Source organism: Thunnus thynnus, chromosome 7, assembly GCF_963924715.1.
Source record: "Thunnus thynnus chromosome 7, fThuThy2.1, whole genome shotgun sequence".
In the NCBI taxonomy this organism is placed as follows: Eukaryota; Metazoa; Chordata; class Actinopteri; order Scombriformes; family Scombridae; genus Thunnus; species Thunnus thynnus.
In genome coordinates this window covers 11,889,094-11,909,398 of record NC_089523.1, presented here as the reverse complement: position 1 = coordinate 11,909,398, position 20,305 = coordinate 11,889,094, and the positions used below count along the sequence as shown (strand labels likewise).

At 39.9% G+C, this 20,305-nt stretch overlaps 2 protein-coding genes and 1 long non-coding RNA gene across 3 annotated transcripts; 2 read left to right on the top strand and 1 right to left on the bottom strand.

The window, feature by feature from the left end:
• Positions 1 to 281: 281 nt before the first annotated feature.
• Positions 282 to 1,101, top strand: LOC137185881 (uncharacterized). Its single transcript, XR_010928927.1, has 3 exons — positions 282 to 366; positions 462 to 575; positions 980 to 1,101. It is a non-coding gene; the product is annotated as an uncharacterized lncRNA (long non-coding RNA).
• A 100-nt stretch (positions 1,102 to 1,201) lies between these two features.
• On the top strand, positions 1,202 to 4,322 carry LOC137186854 (transmembrane protease serine 2-like). The gene is made up of 8 exons (XM_067595888.1): positions 1,202 to 1,326; positions 1,426 to 1,469; positions 1,706 to 1,868; positions 1,958 to 2,130; positions 2,431 to 2,532; positions 2,882 to 3,024; positions 3,631 to 3,783; positions 4,243 to 4,322. Exons 1-8 carry the CDS (start codon positions 1,202 to 1,204, stop codon positions 4,258 to 4,260), a joined length of 921 nt encoding a protein of 306 aa, XP_067451989.1. The 3' UTR covers positions 4,261 to 4,322.
• Positions 4,323 to 5,918: 1,596 nt separating this feature from the next.
• bace2 (beta-secretase 2) lies at positions 5,919 to 18,526 on the bottom strand. Its single transcript, XM_067594387.1, has 9 exons — positions 17,952 to 18,526; positions 13,265 to 13,353; positions 12,561 to 12,777; positions 10,213 to 10,344; positions 9,430 to 9,564; positions 8,981 to 9,082; positions 8,414 to 8,563; positions 8,132 to 8,300; positions 5,919 to 6,623 (listed from the first exon to the last, which is right to left on the bottom strand). The coding sequence occupies exons 1-9, from the start codon at positions 18,237 to 18,239 to the stop codon at positions 6,382 to 6,384; spliced, it is 1,524 nt and encodes a 507-aa protein (XP_067450488.1). The 5' UTR covers positions 18,240 to 18,526; the 3' UTR covers positions 5,919 to 6,381.
• Between the last annotated feature and the right edge of the window lie 1,779 nt (positions 18,527 to 20,305).

Below are 20,305 nucleotides of genomic sequence, written 5' to 3'. Positions count from 1 at the left end.
TTGTTCTATATACTGTATGATTATATATCCATAGTATTGTACGTATTTTAATGTAATTGTTAGTGTAATACTGCAGTATACAATAAAAGCCAAAAATACAGATGTTTTTACATAATTAGATTTAATAGTAGTAATTAGATTAAAGATTTAAAAGGTGCATTTTAAACACATTTTAAAAGTGTGTAAGCTGAGTCTAATCAGGTCTACAGTCACAGTGTGTGTGTGTGTGTGTGTGTGTGTGTGTGTGTGTGTGTGTGTGTGTTGTCCTCTCAGGTGTAAAACAGAGGTGTGTGAAGTTCACTGTGGCCGCTGTGATCTGCCTGCTGCTCCTCTTGCTGCTGGCTGGAATCCTCCTCGGTTATTACTGTGAGCGCAGGATTTATTCCTACTGAACCTCGAACACAAACATACGCACTTTACTGTATATATATTTTACACCCAGGTCCTCTCTTATCTCTCAGTTTCCTCGTCCTGTATACACGGACTGCAGTGTGGCAATGGGGGCTGTGTGTGGGAGTCCCAGTGGTGTGACGGGGTGACGGATTGTCCAGCAGGCCAGGATGAAGCTAACTGTGGTAAACAGCCTCATTCGGGGCCGAAGTACATGACAAAACACACCTGAAAATCCTGAAGTCTCATCATCCACCTTCATGAAGCACAGTCTTTTACAGCTAAATGTAACACATTGATATAATATGACTTTACTTTCAGAAATCTAAAATTGAAAGATATTACATAAACATTGTTCTGTTCAATCATTACACACACAGCTGTTCATGGCTACCTTGTAGTTCTACATAATGTAAATGTGAAGTGTTAGTTTCATGTTTGTTATACAAAATGGTTGGAGTTTGTGAAAAAAGATGCGTTGTCAGTTATTTGTGTTACTTGACACGTCTTTGCACCAGTTGCCCACCGACTTCACCTACTTTCCACATGTAGCAAAATGTCAAGTGATCATCTGCGTTTGCTTTGTCAGTGAGGCTTCATGGTTCCAGTTTCCTGCTCCAGATTTACACGTCTCAGACTAAAACCTGGAGGAATGTTTGTTCTCGCAGCTGGACGGACCAGAAGGGGAGAGCAAGCTGCCAGCACATTGGATACAGCAGGTAAGATGTTCAGCTGTTTCACTGGATCAAACACAGACTGTGTGTCCTCTGCTTGTGTGAATGATTTATGTGTTTAAATTGTGTTTTCCATCATGTGGTTTGACAGGAGCACATATTTTAAATCAGGCCAACAGGAGGCTGATTCTAGTGATGGATTCTTGATGGTGAAGTCTGATTTCAACCCTGAGGCTCCCATATTGCAACAGGTGATCCTCAGGTTAGTGAACTGGTAATACTGAGCCAGCAGAAATGACTCTAATATTAAATGAATATGAACCTAATCCCATCTCAAATGTCTTCTTTTTGCCGTCTGCAGTAAAACCTGCCCCAACAACAGAGTGGTGACATTGCGATGTACTGGTATGTCATTATGTAATCTGAAAATAATACGTTTATGCTTTATTTTATGTATTTTAGCTGCCCCCCCCCCCCCCCCCAAACAAATCAGATATTAGTATACATGGACACATTGTGTTATTGTGTTATACAAAAAGGTCACATTAGTGTTCAGATGCCATTTCAACACGGCAACACTTTGACATCTGCTCGTGAAAACTCACTAGCTGTGAAATCTCTAACAGCAATCTTCTTCACAGATTGTGGAAGTGGGGTGAACTCCAGCAGGGCCTCCAGGGGCCAGCTGGCCTCCCCCGGGGCCTGGCCGTGGCAGGTCAGCCTGCAGGTTGCGGGCTCCCACCGCTGTGGAGGAGCAATCATTTCCCCCTACTGGATAGTCACTGCAGCGCACTGTGTGGCCAAGTCAGTGTTTGTTTACTGCACTTCTCAAAGCAGTGGTTGCAGTCTGAGCTCTGCCTGAATCTACTCTCTGCTGTGTCTCTTCTCTGCAGGGCCTCCAGCCCCGGAGACTGGGCAGTGTATGCTGGGATTGTGGATCCATTAGACACTCTGTTTAACCCTGCTTACTCTGTGAGCCACATTATAGCCCACGAAGGATACAATGGCCTCACTCGAAGGAATGACATTGCTCTGATGAGGCTCTCCAAACCTGTGGACAAGACAGGTGCACACAAAAAAAGATTTCCCAGAAGAAGAGCAGCATGTCAACACATCCACACTCAGCAACACAGCACTCAAATCAAGTCTCTTAGTGACAAAGAATCCAGATAAACACGGTTGTCCTTAGTATTTTTGTAGTTTGTGTAATACAAAACACAACACTTTTCCTCATTAATCTCTTACTCTGTGGAAACCAGCTGATAAATGTCTGCTTCAATGTCCACAGAGCACAGTGAAACATTTTAGTTGATCAAATGTTCCTTTTGTAGATTTATAACAACAGTCATTTTCTTTTCTTTACCAGCCTCCAGTAATATTGGACCAGTGTGCCTCCCAAATGTTGGTCTAAACATCACCGCTCCTCAAAAGTGCTGGATATCACGATTTGGTCGCACGGTGAATGGAGGTGAGACACTTATGGTCACAAGTGGTTATGTGGTGTGAACACAACTTTAACATTCTGCTTCATCAGTGGAAAACGCACAAAACACAAGTGAATAACAGAAACTGAACTGGAATAGGTGTTTAAAAGACGAAGTGTATTTTGTAAAAGTAATACTGGGGGGCGCCATGGTCGAGGCTTTTAATCCTGCTTTACTCACTGATAGTTTGCCTGATATAATTTGAAATGCATGTGAACAAATACTTGCATTAAAGGGATGTTTAATTGTAAAAGAGCATGTGGGAATTTACATGACTTTTTAAAAATGTCTTGAAGTAGTGACATTCCCATCTGCTGCACCTCTCTCTGACAGATTCTGGCTCTCCACACCTGATGGAGGCTCAGGTCTCACTCATAGATACTTCAGACTGCAACAGCTCCATCGCCTACAATGGCAGGATATCACAGGACATGCTCTGCACCAGAGAGATGGGGGCAGGATCAGACACATGCCACGTACGACTGGTGACACGATAAAAAACTCTTTTTAACTGATATCATAAAACACAAAGTGCAGTTTATTTTATCTCATGTAGTGAGCACCAGTGTGACTGCCTTCAGGGTTAATGTGTTGCTGTATTTGCTTTAAATACAGACTCAACTGATCACAATGTACACAAAGACTTGTTGGTCTTTACATAAGTAGTAACAAATGGTCTTTATAATAACAGATATTTTCTGGTGACAGAAATAGTTTCTGTTCTTGAAAGAATTCAAAGCATGTCCAAGCTCTTATGCAACTTACTTTGATGTTTATTCAAACAAGACCTGCACTATGTTCTGTACGTGGTAACAACTTTAAATAAACAGTTTCATTTGACGACTTATAACAAACCATTTATACAGTCAATGAATGTAAAGTCATGGCGCTGAGGAGGCAGCTGACTAAGTATACAAGGGTTTTTATGGACCTTTAAAGACCTTAAATGTCTCTTAAACTGAATAAATATTGTTCGTTTTTCAATTTCACCTCAAAATTACTGTAAAGGTCTTAGTCATGAGTATGTATCATGTACAATGTGTAGCTCACTAACATTCAATCAATGCCAAACTGTTTTTCAGTCTGACAGTGGCAGCCCTCTGGTGTCACTGAAGGATGGAGTATGGTGGCTCATTGGGGACAGTATTTGGGGAGAACACTGTGCTGAGCAGAACAAACCAGGTGTTTATGGCAACGTCACCCATTTCTTGGACTGGATCCACCGTCAGATGAAGGTAAAAACTCAGAACAGCAAAATCAACAGCTAACATACGGTAATGTTGGACTTGTAAAGGCAGTTAAACTAAATCAGACTCCAATCTACACTGAGAATTTCTATGTATTGTATGAGCAAATAATTTGTAGCATTTGATTTAATCTGCTTGGAGGAGCAGATGCAATAAGAAGTTAATACTTCTTGACTTGATGTGATAATACTTACTGTATGTTTATGGTCTTGATACAAGTTGATATTTTAATAATGTAGTTTGTGCTTGCTATTTATTTACTTGTGTGACAACTCAAAGTATTGACATTATGATAAGGTGGACTTTGTCATGTCCAGTGGACTTTACAAAGCATTGCTTGGTTTCATTCTGAAAATAATATACTGTAATCTTGTACAGAAATGATTAATCAAAATGTGATGCAGGCGTTCACAGGAAACAATAAAAAAAATGTTTGTGTGTTTGCAGAAACATCAAGATGAGTGATGACGGGACCAAAGATGAAATGTCTGAGATGATGGTGTTTACAATTTTTTGTAGCATGCAGATACTTTTTTTTATATCACTGTCTCAATATTATACTGTATGTATCACTAACATAACTTATTTCATAAATACTTTTTTATGTATTACAGTTTTATTTTTGTGTATTTGAGATACAGAAGGTCTTTAATTAGCCTGAATAATTTTGACTGAAAATGTCCATTTAATTAAAAGTTATAAAATGAGCCATTAAATGGAGTTGTGCCATGTCTCAACACAAGATGTCACTCACAAACCACATCAAGCTTGAAGCACAACAATTTCACAGGATGCTTCGGTCCTGAGTAACCATTATATCTTTGATTTGGTCACAAGTTATTTTATTTACAACACAAGTACAATTTTGGAACAGAAAAATACACTTTTAAATAAGTGAACATTCAAAGATTCAAGTGTACCTTCAATTTGACGACTTAAAATTTTGGCAGGTTGAGATATTAGTGCAGTTTGAGTTGTATCACAAGAACAGAATCAAACAGCACACATTTCTCTTTCAGACTGTGCAGCACAGCCTCAGCAGAGGACCATGCTTCACGCACTGTATCATTGACTTTTACATATAAAGCTGTCGCTCGTCTCAAGAGACAGTAAAATGGCATTTAGCACATTTTTATTGCTGACAGGTCAATCAGCTTTGCTAAAAAGCTAACTAGTCCACATGTACCCAGATGATGCATGTTTCAATATGTCCTTTGGCTTCTACTTCAGTGTTTGATTTGTATAAAATGTGCAGTATAAATATTTACCCTCGCAAATCTAGTGTCATAACTGCATCTAAAAAGCAAATACTTGGAATAATAATACAATCACATTCATTCAAAAGTTGGACATAAACAGAATTAGTAAAATTACATTAATTACAACAAATTGCATAACTGTTATTTTACTCCAACAGATTGAGAAATATTGATCTTTAGCTTTATATTACACTTTTGATCAATTTTAGAAACAAAGTGCAATTCAGCAGAGTAAGTCTCACACTGCTGATACTGTATATCAATATGTGTTTGCAGTGAACTGAGACTTAAAGGCACTAGAGGCACTGTAAACATGTGTGTAACCTCGAATATTCTTCCTAGAAACTGTAATTGTTTCAGCAGCTTTTCCCCTTAACTTCAATATACACAGGCACACATTGTACTACAAATGCAGACTGGAGGTCAACTTTAAAGTATAAGAAGGCACTTGAGACATTCCTTCACTGATCACAGAGTTGGCTTTCATATCTTTAAAGAAGCTAAAAAATCTGCTGGTGGCAGATGATCAACTGTAAAGGCACTTTTTAAGAGATTGTGAGCCCTTGAGAAATTAATAATACACAATTTGCCTGGAAGTCAAATCTCCAACTATTAAATTATTAAAGAATAGCTGTGCATGTACTGCTTATGTCCTCCTCACCTGCTGTGGTGTGATTGTCTGTAAGGAAGTAACTCCACCCTTTGATATCACTGCTGTGTGATGGTTAGTGTGCGTCACAAGATGTTTTATAAAGTGTTTCATAGTTTGGTTCACCCTTTTGTTTGTGTTAGCGATGTCCTACATTTCCAAGAATACCTTTTGACAGTCCTAAACAGCTTGAACTTGATTTTAGTGCTCTCCTGTTGGGTGTAAAACAATGCTTGTAAGTTATCAAGCAATGCTTGATAACTTACGAGGCTTTCCAGTTAAAGAGAAGTAAGTCATAACCATTACAAAAAACTGTTCTTTTAAGCTGGATGTGTTTTTTGTCACAGTGTCTACATATGTTGACCAATTATCAGTGAAAATAAGACAACCAAACAAAGAAATTGGAACCATAAATGCATTATGCATCACCAACAGCTGTTTTTAAATGTATAGAAGTGTTTTTTAGGGTGGATTTTCCCTTTAAGAGGCAGGTGATCTGTCTGTGTCTACCTCCACGGGCCAAGCTGATGAGTGCAGTCTAGAGTCTGTCAGACATTCAGAGCTGAGTATTGTTGGTTGGTGTAGGCCGAGCCTCACCCCTTTCTCCACCACTGCGGATGGGCTCTGTGCGCTGGTCCCCTGCCCGTTCACCCTGTTCGCCCGTACGTTTCCTCTCAGTCACTTGATGCGGTGGCGGACCAGCGAGGACTCATCGGTTATCTCTCCTGAACGGTCTCTGCGTCTGCAGGGCAGGACCAGCAAGAGCAGCAGGATGATGAGGACCACGGCGCAGACCGCCATCAACGCGTAGGAGATCACCCACAGAAGAGGCTCCTTCAGAGCCCCGCTGGAGCAGTCGGCCGCCACGTCCGCCGCCGAGAAGGGTCCCGCGATCTCTGACAGAGCCACTCCGCCATTCACTGCAGAGAAATATAAGACAGATCGTTGCAAAACTCTGTTCTGATCAGCTGAATCACACCTGAAGTAAAAACGTCAAGTGTCTGAAAATCAACAGGGCAAAATAAAACACTCACGAACCTTGAAAAAGTAGAATATCTCAAATACTTTTGCATACTAAAAATGTTTGATCACTGCTGGATAAAAACAGCAAGCCTAATGTTTCAGACATGTGAAGATTAGATTGAGACAAACACTTGATGATGAACAATTGCTTGTTACAGATATAAAATGACAACTACATTACTATCAAGCTGTCTATTCACTTGTTGTCTTTGACTGACAGCTACTAAGCAGCATCATCAGAGCAATTAGAGATTTTTTGCTTCACTAGTTGAGAGCTTTCTGTGTCCAGATTTTACCATCCAGCTCTGGATATCAGCTCTGGCTACCCCACTGTCACAAGCCTGCATCCTTAACCTTCAGCCTACATCTGCTCCGAGTCTGTTGCTTATTACAGAACAAAAGTCATCTTTGTACTTTAAGATAAGAGCAGGGAGGCCCTGCCCAGGTTCATATTTACACGAAACTTCAGGGAAGTGCTGCTTTTTAAGGTTTAACCTTTGCCATTAAGGTGATGATGAATGGGATTGTCTGGTGGTCTTGGTTAGTGAACCTACGAAATGAAATATAAACAAGTAGTATAGTAGCACACTAGTATATTTCATAGTTTGCTTTGTTGTAAGTTATCAATTTATCTAAATTAAATGCCCGGACTGTGTTTTCTCTTTTTCTGTTTAAAATCTTGCAGTGTTGAAGCAATACATTTTCTAAAGATAAATGTCATTTCCTGACATTTTGTTGATTTCTATTATCAGTTGAAACCATATGATAGAAATTAAACCTATTGGCCATTAATGAAAGCGCTTATATTAGCTGCTCTTGAGGGGTTCCCTCTTTCCTTTGGTTGTTTTATTTCTTTACACACGCACCATAACAGTCAATAAATAAATACAAGTTTGGAAGAAACAGTTGAAGTAGTATTTATTGCTACTTCATACTTCCTGTATGTGTTCCTTCCTGTGTTTGAGTTATTACAATATTACGTGTACTGAGTGTGAGTGAGCTTTCTTGTGCAAACATCAGTTTTTCTGATGTGAATTACTTCAGCACGACTTCAGCACTTCGTACAAACACACCCAATAAATATAGTACATTGAGATAAATATAGTACATTGAGATAAATATAGTACATTGAGATAAATATAGTACATTGAGATTGGGAAATAAAATTACCAAAAAAAAAAGCAACACGCATTTTAAGCTGTGTACAAAAATGCAGTTGATGATACAAACCAGTGTTTTAAGATACACAGTGAACTGCTTTGTTTGGAGGTCGTATCTGATATGTTGAGTTGTACATACATTTCTGTCTTTGTAACGGTCACAGGCATAAAGACAAACTCCTACCATTCTTAGTGAGTTAGCAGTACTCCACAAGCACCTTGATTGGCCAGGTATGTACCCTCACCTGCACAGTTGCTGAGCGCGAAGCCCAGTCTCCGCTGAGCACGATCGAACACCACGTAGAAACCTTCCATAACGGTAGCGCCGATCACCAGGCCGTTAGCAGAGGAAGACACTCCGAAACGGAAGCAGTCCAGCGTGCCGTCCACATCTGTGATTGGCTGGATGTACAGCTGCAGCACAAGAGAAAATGAACAGAGGAGAATGATGATTGCTAAGAGTTTATGTCTCTCAGCTGGATGGAGGAGCTCTTCAGGGATGTTTTTGTGTTTATGTGTTTATGTACCTGAGGCAGGATGGTGATGCGGAAGGACTGGCTGGTGTTTGTGGCCCTTAGATAGATGGACAGCTTGGGGAAAAACCTCCAGGGGGTCTCTCCCTTCATCCAACATGCAAGCTTGGTGCCATCCCAGAACCCTGAGGAAAAGTCCTGGATCTGAACCAAGGAGACAAATACATGGAGGAGGAGACGAAGGGAAACAGAAGGTCAGTGCAGCAAAAACAGGCTTTGCTGTTCTCTTTCATTTTCCTTTACTGAGTTGAAACCTCACCCGCTTGGGATTAATCTGCAAGGATGTTGGTACATTAATTGAAAATGTTGCTTCCAGGTTCAAATTAACCTTGAATTCTGTTTGTGTACAGTTGTAAAAAGGTGGAAAACGTGTAACATAGAGTAGAAAAAAAAACCCCAAACAAAACCACAGGCACACACATATTTTTATAGAAGAAAAATTCCTGATGCTTCTTCTCAAAGCTACTATGTCCTTGAACAGTGTGTGTGTCCTATCCTCCCCTGCATCTCTTTACTCTGACAACACGTTTCATCATTGTCTGTGGAGAGACGGCAGCGTACCAGAGAGCTGCGTGTGATGGCTTCTACCACCGCGTTGAAGACATTGACAGGAAGTCGCAGCAGTGTCGTCCCACTGTCGACTATAGCTTTATCCATGTTGTACTGAAAAGAAAGAGAGAAAGAGTGAAGTGCAGTAAGGTTTCTCTCAGTTCAACGGGGCTCCTACTGAAGACCTTGAGCAAACAAAAGAATAGAAAATGAGGAAATTCTTTCATGAGCAGACAAACTGGATTGAATTCCCCTTCTCTCATACCGTTTCATTTCCGTGTTGTAACCTTCAAATAAGCAGCTCATCATGCAAGAATATCAACCAGAATATGTCTGTTATCTGACCAGCACTGCTCTCTGCTTATGATTTAACAATATGATTTACTTCCATTTAATCAACCTCATTGCATGGTGTTGGGTAGTGTTTAGCAGTTTCAGATATCATATGATGATAAGTTTACCTCTCTGCAGTCCAGGTCCAGATTCTGGTTTCCGACCTCCAGCTTCAAAACCTCCACTTGGTAGTACCACTCCTCTATTATAGGGGTGTACCACATCGACCCCCGATACAGAGTTGGTTCAGCCCCTCCCATGATCTGAGGAAGAAACAAAAAAAAACCGCCAAAACACTCATTATATCATCATTCATCACTGGGTCATCTGTGAACACAACAATACAGTGAAAATCCAACAAGGGTACGCTGTAGTAAAAGCTTTATCCCTCCAAATTTTGGCAAAGTACATAAACACACACACGCACAAGCACCCTGCCATCTTCTCCATCTGTCTATATCAGTGGGTCACATGATGGAGATGCAGCGAGCGAGGCATCGAGGCCGTTCGTATAACAGCGACAGACCTGCTCTCAGCAGGATACTATCTTAGCTTAATTAGCTACACTCTAACTAGACTGGGCCTGCGATGGGGAAACCGCGGTGACGAGGAGGATGCCAGCTATTATGTCTCCAAAATGCTCCTCTGTCTGACCCACTAGTGAGGGATTTGATTTAGTGTGAGAAGAAGAGAGTGCTCAACCACATCCCAGGACTGTCGTATTGAAGTACGTAATGGATACTGCAAATGTTACACGCATACTGCATCACAAAAGTTAGATGCAGAACATATAAGAAGTGTCCAAAGATGAAAAAAACCCTCTTTGCCTTTAAGCAAACTCTACAACCAAACATTTTTCATATGTTCATTTTATCAAAGTCCTCCCTGAGCAGCCCCTCCTGACTACTCACAAGACTGCCTCCCGCAGGGTCCGCTGTGCTGCTGGCTGACAGTCCAGCACCGCACATCTGGAGGGAGAAGATATCAGGAATTCCCAGCTGATCCACCACAGAGTTGAAGAAGGGCTCCACAGACGAGTCCGGCTGATTGAGAGACAGAAAATGTGTCATCGTTCATTCGTGTTAATTGATTTGAGCTTTTGCATTTGAAGTTTTTATTTTGTATGAATATGCAAGTTTATTTCATTTTCAGCTTATGCAAAAAAACCAAAATAATCCAATATAAGTTCAGAAAAAATATTTAAGGAATGAAAGATCTCATTCCAAAAATGTTTTGTGTAAATTCTGGAAAAAAATCAACTGTACAAAAAAAAAAACCTCATTGTGTGATGGATCCTGTATCTCAACACTGACTACATGGGATGACTTGGGTCTCTAAGAAAAAAAAAAAATATATTTTGGAAGTTTATAAGACTTGGGGAGTAAGAAGGAGAACAAAAGATACACCAGTCAATTGTAGAACTAAGATTTGTTTGAGGATATGACTTTAATTGCAAAAAGCAGAAAAATTGTTTCTGGGGAAGCAGCTCTCCTGTACACATTAAAATACTTACACTTAAAACACGAGATATATGCAAAGTTAACTGCTGGCGGGCTGATAGACTTACTCCTGATACTGTTGGTTTATGTTTAATTATTTAAATGTTTCAATAGACAACTGATTTTCTTTACTGACTTTTCAAAACAGATAAAAAAGTGTTTTGAAAGATTGAAACAATGTTCAGTACGGTACGAGACCGTGGTATGACCTTTGAAAGGATGTTCTCTCTCCTCTTTTTCTCAGACAGGTGTTATCATGATGTCACGAATGACAAAACGTCCCTCTGGCGAGTTGAATCTGAACGCTCAGGAGACACCAGCAGCACAAAGTGGTCAGTGTGAGCCTATCTGCCCTTCAATCACTGCCATTAGATCCCAAAGGTTGCTGTAGTCAGCACAGAATGAAGGAATGTATTGTGCCTTTTTAAGCTGACGTCATTCTTTAACATGATAATTCACCAAATTATCATGTTAAAGTCATGTTAAAGACAGCTGACATTGGGCGACCGTCACACTCCGCACTTAAGAATGTTCTTCTCTGGCTCCTGAAAATGAATTAAAATCGACTAACTGTGCTTCTTCTACACTGAAAGATTTTAGATTTATTTAATCAGGAGAACAGATAATCATATTCAGTTGTATCCAATTAAAACGGCTGCTCTAGCTCCATTAATAAACATGACGATAAAAGTAATTTACTGAAATAGTACACTATGTTGGGTAATACTTTTGTCATTCTTGCCTAATATTCAGTGTGGAAAAAAAAGAAAAGAAATGAGATGAGCATTACACAGGAGCTTCCCACCCTTGGCTTCCGAAAATAAAATCATAGACACGAAACTTTTCTGTTGTCATGTGAAATGTCCGTGACTACACACAGATAAGATCTCAGTTTCAAATGTTTTTCAGTGCTGTAAAAAAAAAAAAAAAAAAAAAAAAAAGATGTGGGGCAGTAGGAAGTTATGCAGTGCTGCTTGATTAACTTGTTTAAACCTGATATCATCGAATGCCTTATTTTTCCTCTCTGTGCAGCCTACGCTTTCTACAGAAGTTTTGCTTCCTTAAGTCTCATTTGCCGGTTACATGTATCGAAAAGCTTGGGGCTTTGTGGAAAGGTTATATAATAAATGTAATTTAAATGTACCGCTCCTTGTTTTTTGCAACAAAGAATAACCCAATTACTTTATGACATATTCCACAGTGATCAATAAACAAACTCAGGACTTAAAAACGTACACGTTTGTAAAAATACTGTGTTTCATTTATTTTAGGTCTTTTTCTCTAAACATGTACGACCAACTTCAGGTGCAGGTGTAAAATATATGAGCCCTAAAACATCAGAGCTAGAGAGAGATAATAGTATTTTTTTAATTGCTTAATAAACAAAGGAGGCCGCGGAATTAAAATAGTCCCATTGATTTATTCAATGTTGGGTTTTTTTAATTACTAAGAAACAATAAACAAAAAAAAATCCATAATCATCCATGAGCAGTAATCAGATATCACTACTGTCATAAATATACCCCAGAATAAAGAAGAAAAGTGCTGTTTCACAATTGATTATCCCTTTTTCTGATTTCTACATTTCACTTCTACACTATTATCGATGATACCTGAATATTCCTGGCCATGGAAATATTTTGTTTCATTATATTTCAGGTGTAGATCTGCTGCTTTGGTACTTAACATTACACTCAATTACCAGTAAAATCAGTGAGACAGTCATTTCAGATTTTTAAGAGCTTGTTTGTGTGTCTCACCCTTGCCAGCATGGGATAGGCCAGTCCCAGGATGCCCTGCCAGTTCACCCCAGGAAGGAAGAAGCCGTCAGACGACAGGATGGCAGCTATGTTGATGGTGATGGTCCCGTTGGGGCCTTTAGGGATGGAGACATGGTCGATACCCAGTTCACCTTCCCAGTTGCCCTGAGTGTACCTGACACTCACAGTGCGGCCAGTTGACTTGTAGGTACTGGAGCTAAAACACAGAGGAAGAAGCTCGATTAAGACGTGACTGAGGTACACATTGAGAACACTTATAAAGCCCTGTGGCACTGTGGTGAGATAAAAAGCTAAATCAGTGCTAATTAGATTTAAGGCTAAAATAAAGGGGCTACGGCAAAAAAAATAAGCATAAGGCAAGAAAAAATTATGAAAGGACAAATTCATCACTTTAAAACTAAGTTAAACCTTTTTATGACACACATGTAAATGAATAAAATAGCAAAGATTAAGTGATCCATGATATTTTACAAAATATACTAAACATAGAAACATTATCTGTTAAAAACCTTTGATTTCTGATAGTATGTCATCAATAAATCCTACGTCAGCTATAAGAGACTGTGGATGATGGAGATCAGGTAATAGTAAAAATTAGAACTAAAAGTTGTAACACAATAGTAACAAGACATTTGCAGACCGAGCGTGTGCGTCGGATTACATCAAGTGTTTGGGCCACTCACAGTGCAGTGTTGAAGTAGTGAGTAATAAATGGGTGTGGAGCCGCAGCCACGGCAAAGTTACTGCTGCCTGTATCCACCAGGATGTTCAGCTGAAAAACACAAGGAAGCATTTGCTTTAACAACGGCAAACCAACCCCACCCTGACTCACAGAGTTCCCGAGTTACACAGTGAAAAAATAAGAGACAGGTGCAGCACAGCGTTAATACATTAAGAAGTAGACTTTTAGCTTTTAAAATTGAATCAACACATTAAAATGTGTGTTTGTAGTAATAATAATAATAATAATTAGGGGATGAAAAGCTGTTGCAGAAGAGGGAGAAGAGCAGGAAAAACTACATTCCTTACAAATCATAAAAACAAACAAAAAAAAAGCAAACAAATTAAACTGGAAACACTGACGAGGGAACAAAAGATGGTACACACACACACACAGAAAACAGACAAAACAGAAGGATATCTTTCTTTCTTAGGGACTCTCTGATCCATATTCAGCCTGATGGAGGAATATTTAATTAACTGGAATGCCTGTTGTCAAATATGTGACATAAATGGAAATTATCCACGACTTAGCAATGTTGCATGTGTGCAAGTTAACAAGCGGCTATTAAATATCTGCCATGTGAAGTTATTTAACTGGAAAATGACAGTGACAGCCAATAACAGTCACTTTTTGGTCAGTGTTTTGTAATTATTTTTTTCTTAATGCGGAGCTTTCCACTGTCACACAGAACTATTACAGATGATCTCTGGGTGTAAAGAGCTTTACCATTGGGCAAACACTGCTATGCATCTCTGATATAATTACTCTCTAAAGTGTGATCTGTGAGTTGAACATGATAGCCTCTAGCTACTGACATGACCCACTCCAGCTGTCCTGGTATGTGTCATGTGCACAGTGGGGACCAGCTAACAGCGGCTGAGATAATGTTGCCTTCAAGGCATCAATTATATCCTGAAGAATATCTCAGCAGCTTTTTTTTTTTTTTTTTTAAATATGGATATTATATTTATATATTTAGCTAGTTTGAACTCTTTTCTATTTTTAATTACTGTTTCTATTATATTCTATCAAGTCAACAAGCAGGAACTAATTAGCCAGAAGATTTCTGTCACCTCTACTACTGAGCGGTGGCCACATTAGCACTTGCAAGCAAGCGTTCCTCACCACGACAGGGGACATAAACCTAATACCCCACATTCACCTGATGACTTAAAGAGGTCTATACGGTGACTCGTCACTTATGTCGCACTGTCTATACTAAGTATTCCTTCAGCATACTCATGAACACTGACTGCAACAATCAATCCATCATCACTCCTCTGCAGCTGCCACTGTTTAAGAAAGACCAGACCAGCAGGAAGTTGTTTATTTACAATGCAAATGAATTGGACAGCCAAACAAGTCATTCCATGCATAACAAGAAGACATTTACTTCCTCAAGCCCTTCAGCCAAAAGCTAAACGGTAACTAGAGTCTGTTTATCATTATACATACTGTATTTGCTGAGAAACCAGAAGTATCATAAATTATTCCTCAAAGCCAACATCCCACTGTCACGCTCAGGTGGGCATGAAGTCATTATGAAACAATTCTGTAATTATCAACCATGTGTTACAGACTGGTTCAGGCACGGGAAGCCCCTGTTGGCCTGTCCACAGGAGACAGGCTTATCAGTTCCTCCTCATTGGACTGGCCCTGGTCCCATCACTGTGACTGTGCCATCTAAAACCCCACTGCTGCCTGGCAGATGGCATCAGTCCACTCACACAAGGCCGGAACCTGCCAAACAGGCCAGATTGGAAAATACTGGAACCTCGAGGTGGAGGAGGGGGAGCAGGGGCATTTCCTTATCCCCACGCCACCTATCATTTCTAGTCACACTCCTCTCTGAGCTCGGCTGTTGAGCCTCGGGCAAATCTCTTCCCCCCGCTGCTGAGGCAGCCTGCAGTCGCCCGCAGTTGAGCGCTCGCTGTCTAATTGGCGGTGGCTCCGTGGCAACAACATGCATCTGCTACCTGTTTGTACCAATTAGCAGATGTGAGGCTCTCCAGCCGACACCTCAGCCTGGCTGTGCCACATGCTAACAGATGCGGCAATTAGTGGCTCATTTGAATAGTGCCTCATTTAACACCACGGCCCTGTAATCACATCATCATTTAGTTAGAAAAATATTGAGAGTATTACTCAACAGTATCGGGTTACAGGACATTTTGGCACTGCATAACCAATCTGAACCAAAGTGGATTGAGCTCTGCTGATGTGAGAAACTGATATGAAGCTTTCAATGTATGCACAGACTACAAGAGTGTAAAGGCTGTAATGTTAGAGGAATGTTAAGAGGTGTAACGGTCTTCTCTATCTATACATTACACTCTCCCTCCTCTATTATAATTCAGCTCATTCCTGAGCCATTAAAAAAAGTTGTAATATACAAACAATTCTGATGACACCCTGTCTTTCTGTACATCTCACATCTACAGCGTTTACATGCTAGAAATTAAGTAAATTACCTTTTGAGACAATCATTGCAAACATAGACTGCAACATATTTCCCATTGACTATGAGTGCAATGTTCAAAGTAATCTGAGATTAATAGTCTCATCAAAATTTCATTCCTCTTGAGCTTCCTCAGGCTGTATGGAGAGCCAGTGCCACACTTGCCTTCAGTACATAAACACCAAATTATGTCATTTTACATGGCAGATATTTAGACATGTCATTGCAGCAAACAAACACAGGTATGACCAGTAACATTAATACCTACTGCCTTACCTTGACTATGCAGCTTTGAAAGAGGAAATAACATATTCTTCCTGTTACAAGTAAAAAAAATCGAACTTTTAAGCAACAAAATGCACCATTGCTCAACTCAGTACACTCAAAGGTTTTGCTGCTAAAGCCTTATTTGGTCTGGTAAGACCAGTAGCTAATGGTGGCTATCATGTTGTATAACATATCTCTACAAGTGAATGGCTGGCCTGTTGACAATTCTTATACTATGTTGTGAAAGCTACTAATCCCACACAGGCTACTGTTCAACAAAAGTTATAGTCTTGATTGTGGGCGAACTGGTCTCAGGGCTCTGATATTGTGCTTTCTGGCTCACTGGAATGACTGGGACACATCGCTACGTTACACCTGTGCTTTCCCTGCTATGGCAAGTCAAAATGGCAAAACTGGTGAGGCTCCCTTGGCAATCTTATTGTTCGTTTTATAAAAAGGTAATCAGAGAGGTTGTACAAACACAAAATAATAATACCTATAAATCAATAAAAGTTCCAACAGTAGGAAAACTTAGCTATAGATAGACACAAAGTGTTTATATATGACTCTTTATCAAACAGCTGAAGCATTGTTAAGACTAATTGGGAGCCACACCTGTTGTCTGTTGCGTAGGTAAGCATAGTTACTATTTACTCTTTATGCAGCATGAGGAAGGTTGAATAGGAATGAAATGTTGCAGTGAATACATGGTTATCTAACCAAATATTAAGTTTGGGAAATGCCCTCATTTGGGCAACACCTTTATCTTTGGTATGTCCTTAAAACTACAGATGTTAAGCCCATTTTTCATGAGAACAACTTTGATCTGGTTGTAAAGTTGTGTGGGAAGTGTACACTGGCATTATCCATCTTTATTATCCTCTCATAGGTTGACACAGGGCAGTGACATGGCAGGCAGTGCTGATAAGCCTCTGTGAGCCTGAGAAACTGAGCTGTGCCACCCAAGAGTCTTAAAAGCTCTGATCTGTTTAACTTGAGAGGCCAAAGAACACCAAGTCAATTTACTAATGAGATAATTCACCTTTAGTTTAAGCCCTATTTCAAACGCATCTACTTACAACACAATGGCGAAGCGTAGCCTTAAACCTCCAACACCCTTAAAGCATCATGTATTTTTAATAGTGACGGGGAAGAATCCTTCTTCCAACCCTTCCGGGACCATTTAGTCCTACTTAATCATTAATATGATCTCGTTAGGCACTTTACATAACCAGCAGTATGAAAGGATAACAATAAATTACACACACATCTTTCCGTGCAACCAGAGGAAAATAAGCAGCAAATATGCCTGAGCCAGGGCTATTGGCTGTTTTGTACAACTCTGGGGCTGCTCTTTGCTCCTTGGGAGCCTCATAATCCCTGTCAGCTGCCTGCTAAGAAACAGTGGTCCTCACAGGCAGCATCATGTGAGGGCATGTGAGCGGGGGTTTAGTCTACCTACAGACCCCAAGGCTGCAAGAGACTTGAGCCAGCTGCTGCACCCCACAGCCATGATACTATCCTGCCATGACGGTCCCAGGCAAGCAGGCAGGCTTTGGGAGAATAAACAGCTGATTTTATTGTATAAAGGACAGTGATATTATAATATGCTGCTGGGGTCATATCAAACAGTCGTGACATATATTTAAATATCAAATAGATAGTTCTGGTGTCTCAGACAGAGCCTTGGGGATGCGACAAACACAATCTTCAGTGGATCACATGGTGGACAGACCCGGCCCCTCTTCACACAACAGACCTGCCATCAGTGACCGAATGTAAACACATGATCCGGTGACTCAGAAGGAAAGTAGAGAAACGAAAGAAGGGAAAGGAAAGGCACCTTTAATATTTACCCTGTTCATAATGAAACCAACACAACAGACATGAACACACAGTAACGAGGTTTATGATACATTACCTTTTGGCCAGGAGTACCAACTGACATTTCTATGTAGTAGCCTCTTCCAGAGTCCCCTTGCAAGTTGTTTACCATGTCCAGAAAGTTGACTTTACCGGTTGGGTCAGAGGCCAGAGAGAGGCTGTTTCCATCAGACGTTAAAGCTCCCAGGCGAAGAGGAGTCAGATCCACGTCGGAGGATAAGTTGTATTTCCCTGTGTATATTTTAAGCGGAATAGAAAAGTAACAGTTGGTCACGCCGAAGCATAAACTGAAAGCAAATGCCCAGACGGAGACAGAGTGCGCCATGGTGCTGCTGGTTCACGTTAGACAGGGAAAGTCTGGGAGAAGACTCCTCGTTACAAACTTTGCTCCTCAAGTTTTCAGTTTAGCCATGATGGACCGTGACGACCGCCATCGTCATCTTCATCATCTTCATCATCACAGAACAGTTGCCTCTTCAACCGTCAAAAAGAAACTTGACATACTGACGTGTTGACCCTTTAACTGACGCTGAAAACTGTTAGTTTGACTGCCGTCGGGACACTTCCACAGGATGTCTCTCGTCCAATCAACGCCAACGGCTTCAAGCTGGCCGAAGTAGGAAATGCTACTTCCGGTTCTTACCTTCAAATTAAAGGTAACGGGTAGACAGAGTATGGAAGCCGAGTGCGGCCATGCTTGCAATTATTTTTTTTTAAAAATGATATTACCTCGAGATCACGAGTTAAATATCAATAATCAAAGCATGTAATTCCTCCATTCATTGTCCATTATGTTGAACCAATGCTACATCTCTAACAGTGCATTCATAATAGCAGTGGTGGAAAGTAATTAAACATTTACTCAAGTACTGTACTTAAGTACAATTTTTGATGTATTTGTACTTTACTTGAGTATTTCCATTTCATGCTACTTCGTACTTTTTACTCCACTACATTTATTCGACACTTATAGTTACTTTTCAGATTAAGATTTTATATAAAATAATATATTTTAATATTCTAATTGTTGTTTAAATTGTATGTGCTTATCTTTTTTAAATGTGTTTGTGCTAAATAAATAACATGTATTATTATTATTATAATTATTATTATTATTATTATTATTATTTTTTTTTTTTTTTTAAAAAAAAACATATGATACACATATAATATGATGCAGAACCATTACTATTAATCTACCTAAAGTATCTAAAATTGGCTCCACACTGATAAACTACAACAGTAAAATAAATACTTTTACATGTATTTTTTTAGTGACAATATAATATACTATAATATTATAATACTTGAAAAAAGCCACTTTTACTTTTGATACTTTTGATGAGTTGCTGATAATACTTCTGTACTTTTGCTTTGTAATGGAGCATTTTTAGACTACAATATTTCTACTTTTACTTAAGTAAAGGATGTGAATATTTCTTCCTCCATTGCACAATAGTTATTACACAATTGCAGTCACAAAAGAACACTCCTGGAAGATGTTTGAAAAGATATGCACTCAGCAGTGGCACATCTCACTAACTACATTGTCCTATAGCCAGAAGTCAGACTACACAGCAGAATCTCTGATACTAACAAAATACTTAGACTAATGTGTGTCTCCATGACTAACTAATATGCATTCTTATATTTTGATCAGGTTTATTATTATTATTGATATGATAAAAGTATCTAAATTGTTAGTGGTGTAAACTGAACCATCATGATACGAGCCGGATAGGGTGCTGCCGCTCAGCTTTGCAGCCAATTTTTCCCAGAGGCCACTCACAGTATTGCAGCGAAAAATCACCCTGCAGCCCAAAAGGCATTTTCCTCATAGACCACCAGTGTAAAAGAGATGCCTGTAAAACTGTTGACAGGACACCTTGAACTACAAACAAGGTCAATCATGACCCTTTGATCCATGGGGTATTATATTTGTCGATCCGAGAAAAGTGATTTAAAAATCTGTGACGTCACCACAATGTCACCGCCAATGAGTTCCCAAGCGGGAACTCATTGGCGGGGCCAGCAGGAGAAACACTTCTGCGCATATTCAGTGGGCCGCATATCCCCGGAAGTAAACCCAAAAGCTAGAAACTTTTTTGGCATAAGCACCACATGGATGTATTACCTTGTTTGAATTCCAAGGTGTCCTGTCAACAGTTTTACAGACGTCTCTTTTACAGTGGTGGTCTATGGGGAAAATTCTTTTTGGGCCACAGGGGGATTTTTCGTTGCAATACCGTGAGTGACCACTGGGAAAAATTGGCTGCAAGGCTGAGTGGCAGCGCCCTATCCAGCTCTTGTTATACATCCATGATGCACCATGGATGTATTGAGCTGGATACCGGACCCAAAATGGTGTCCATTCAGTCCAATAAGAATTGC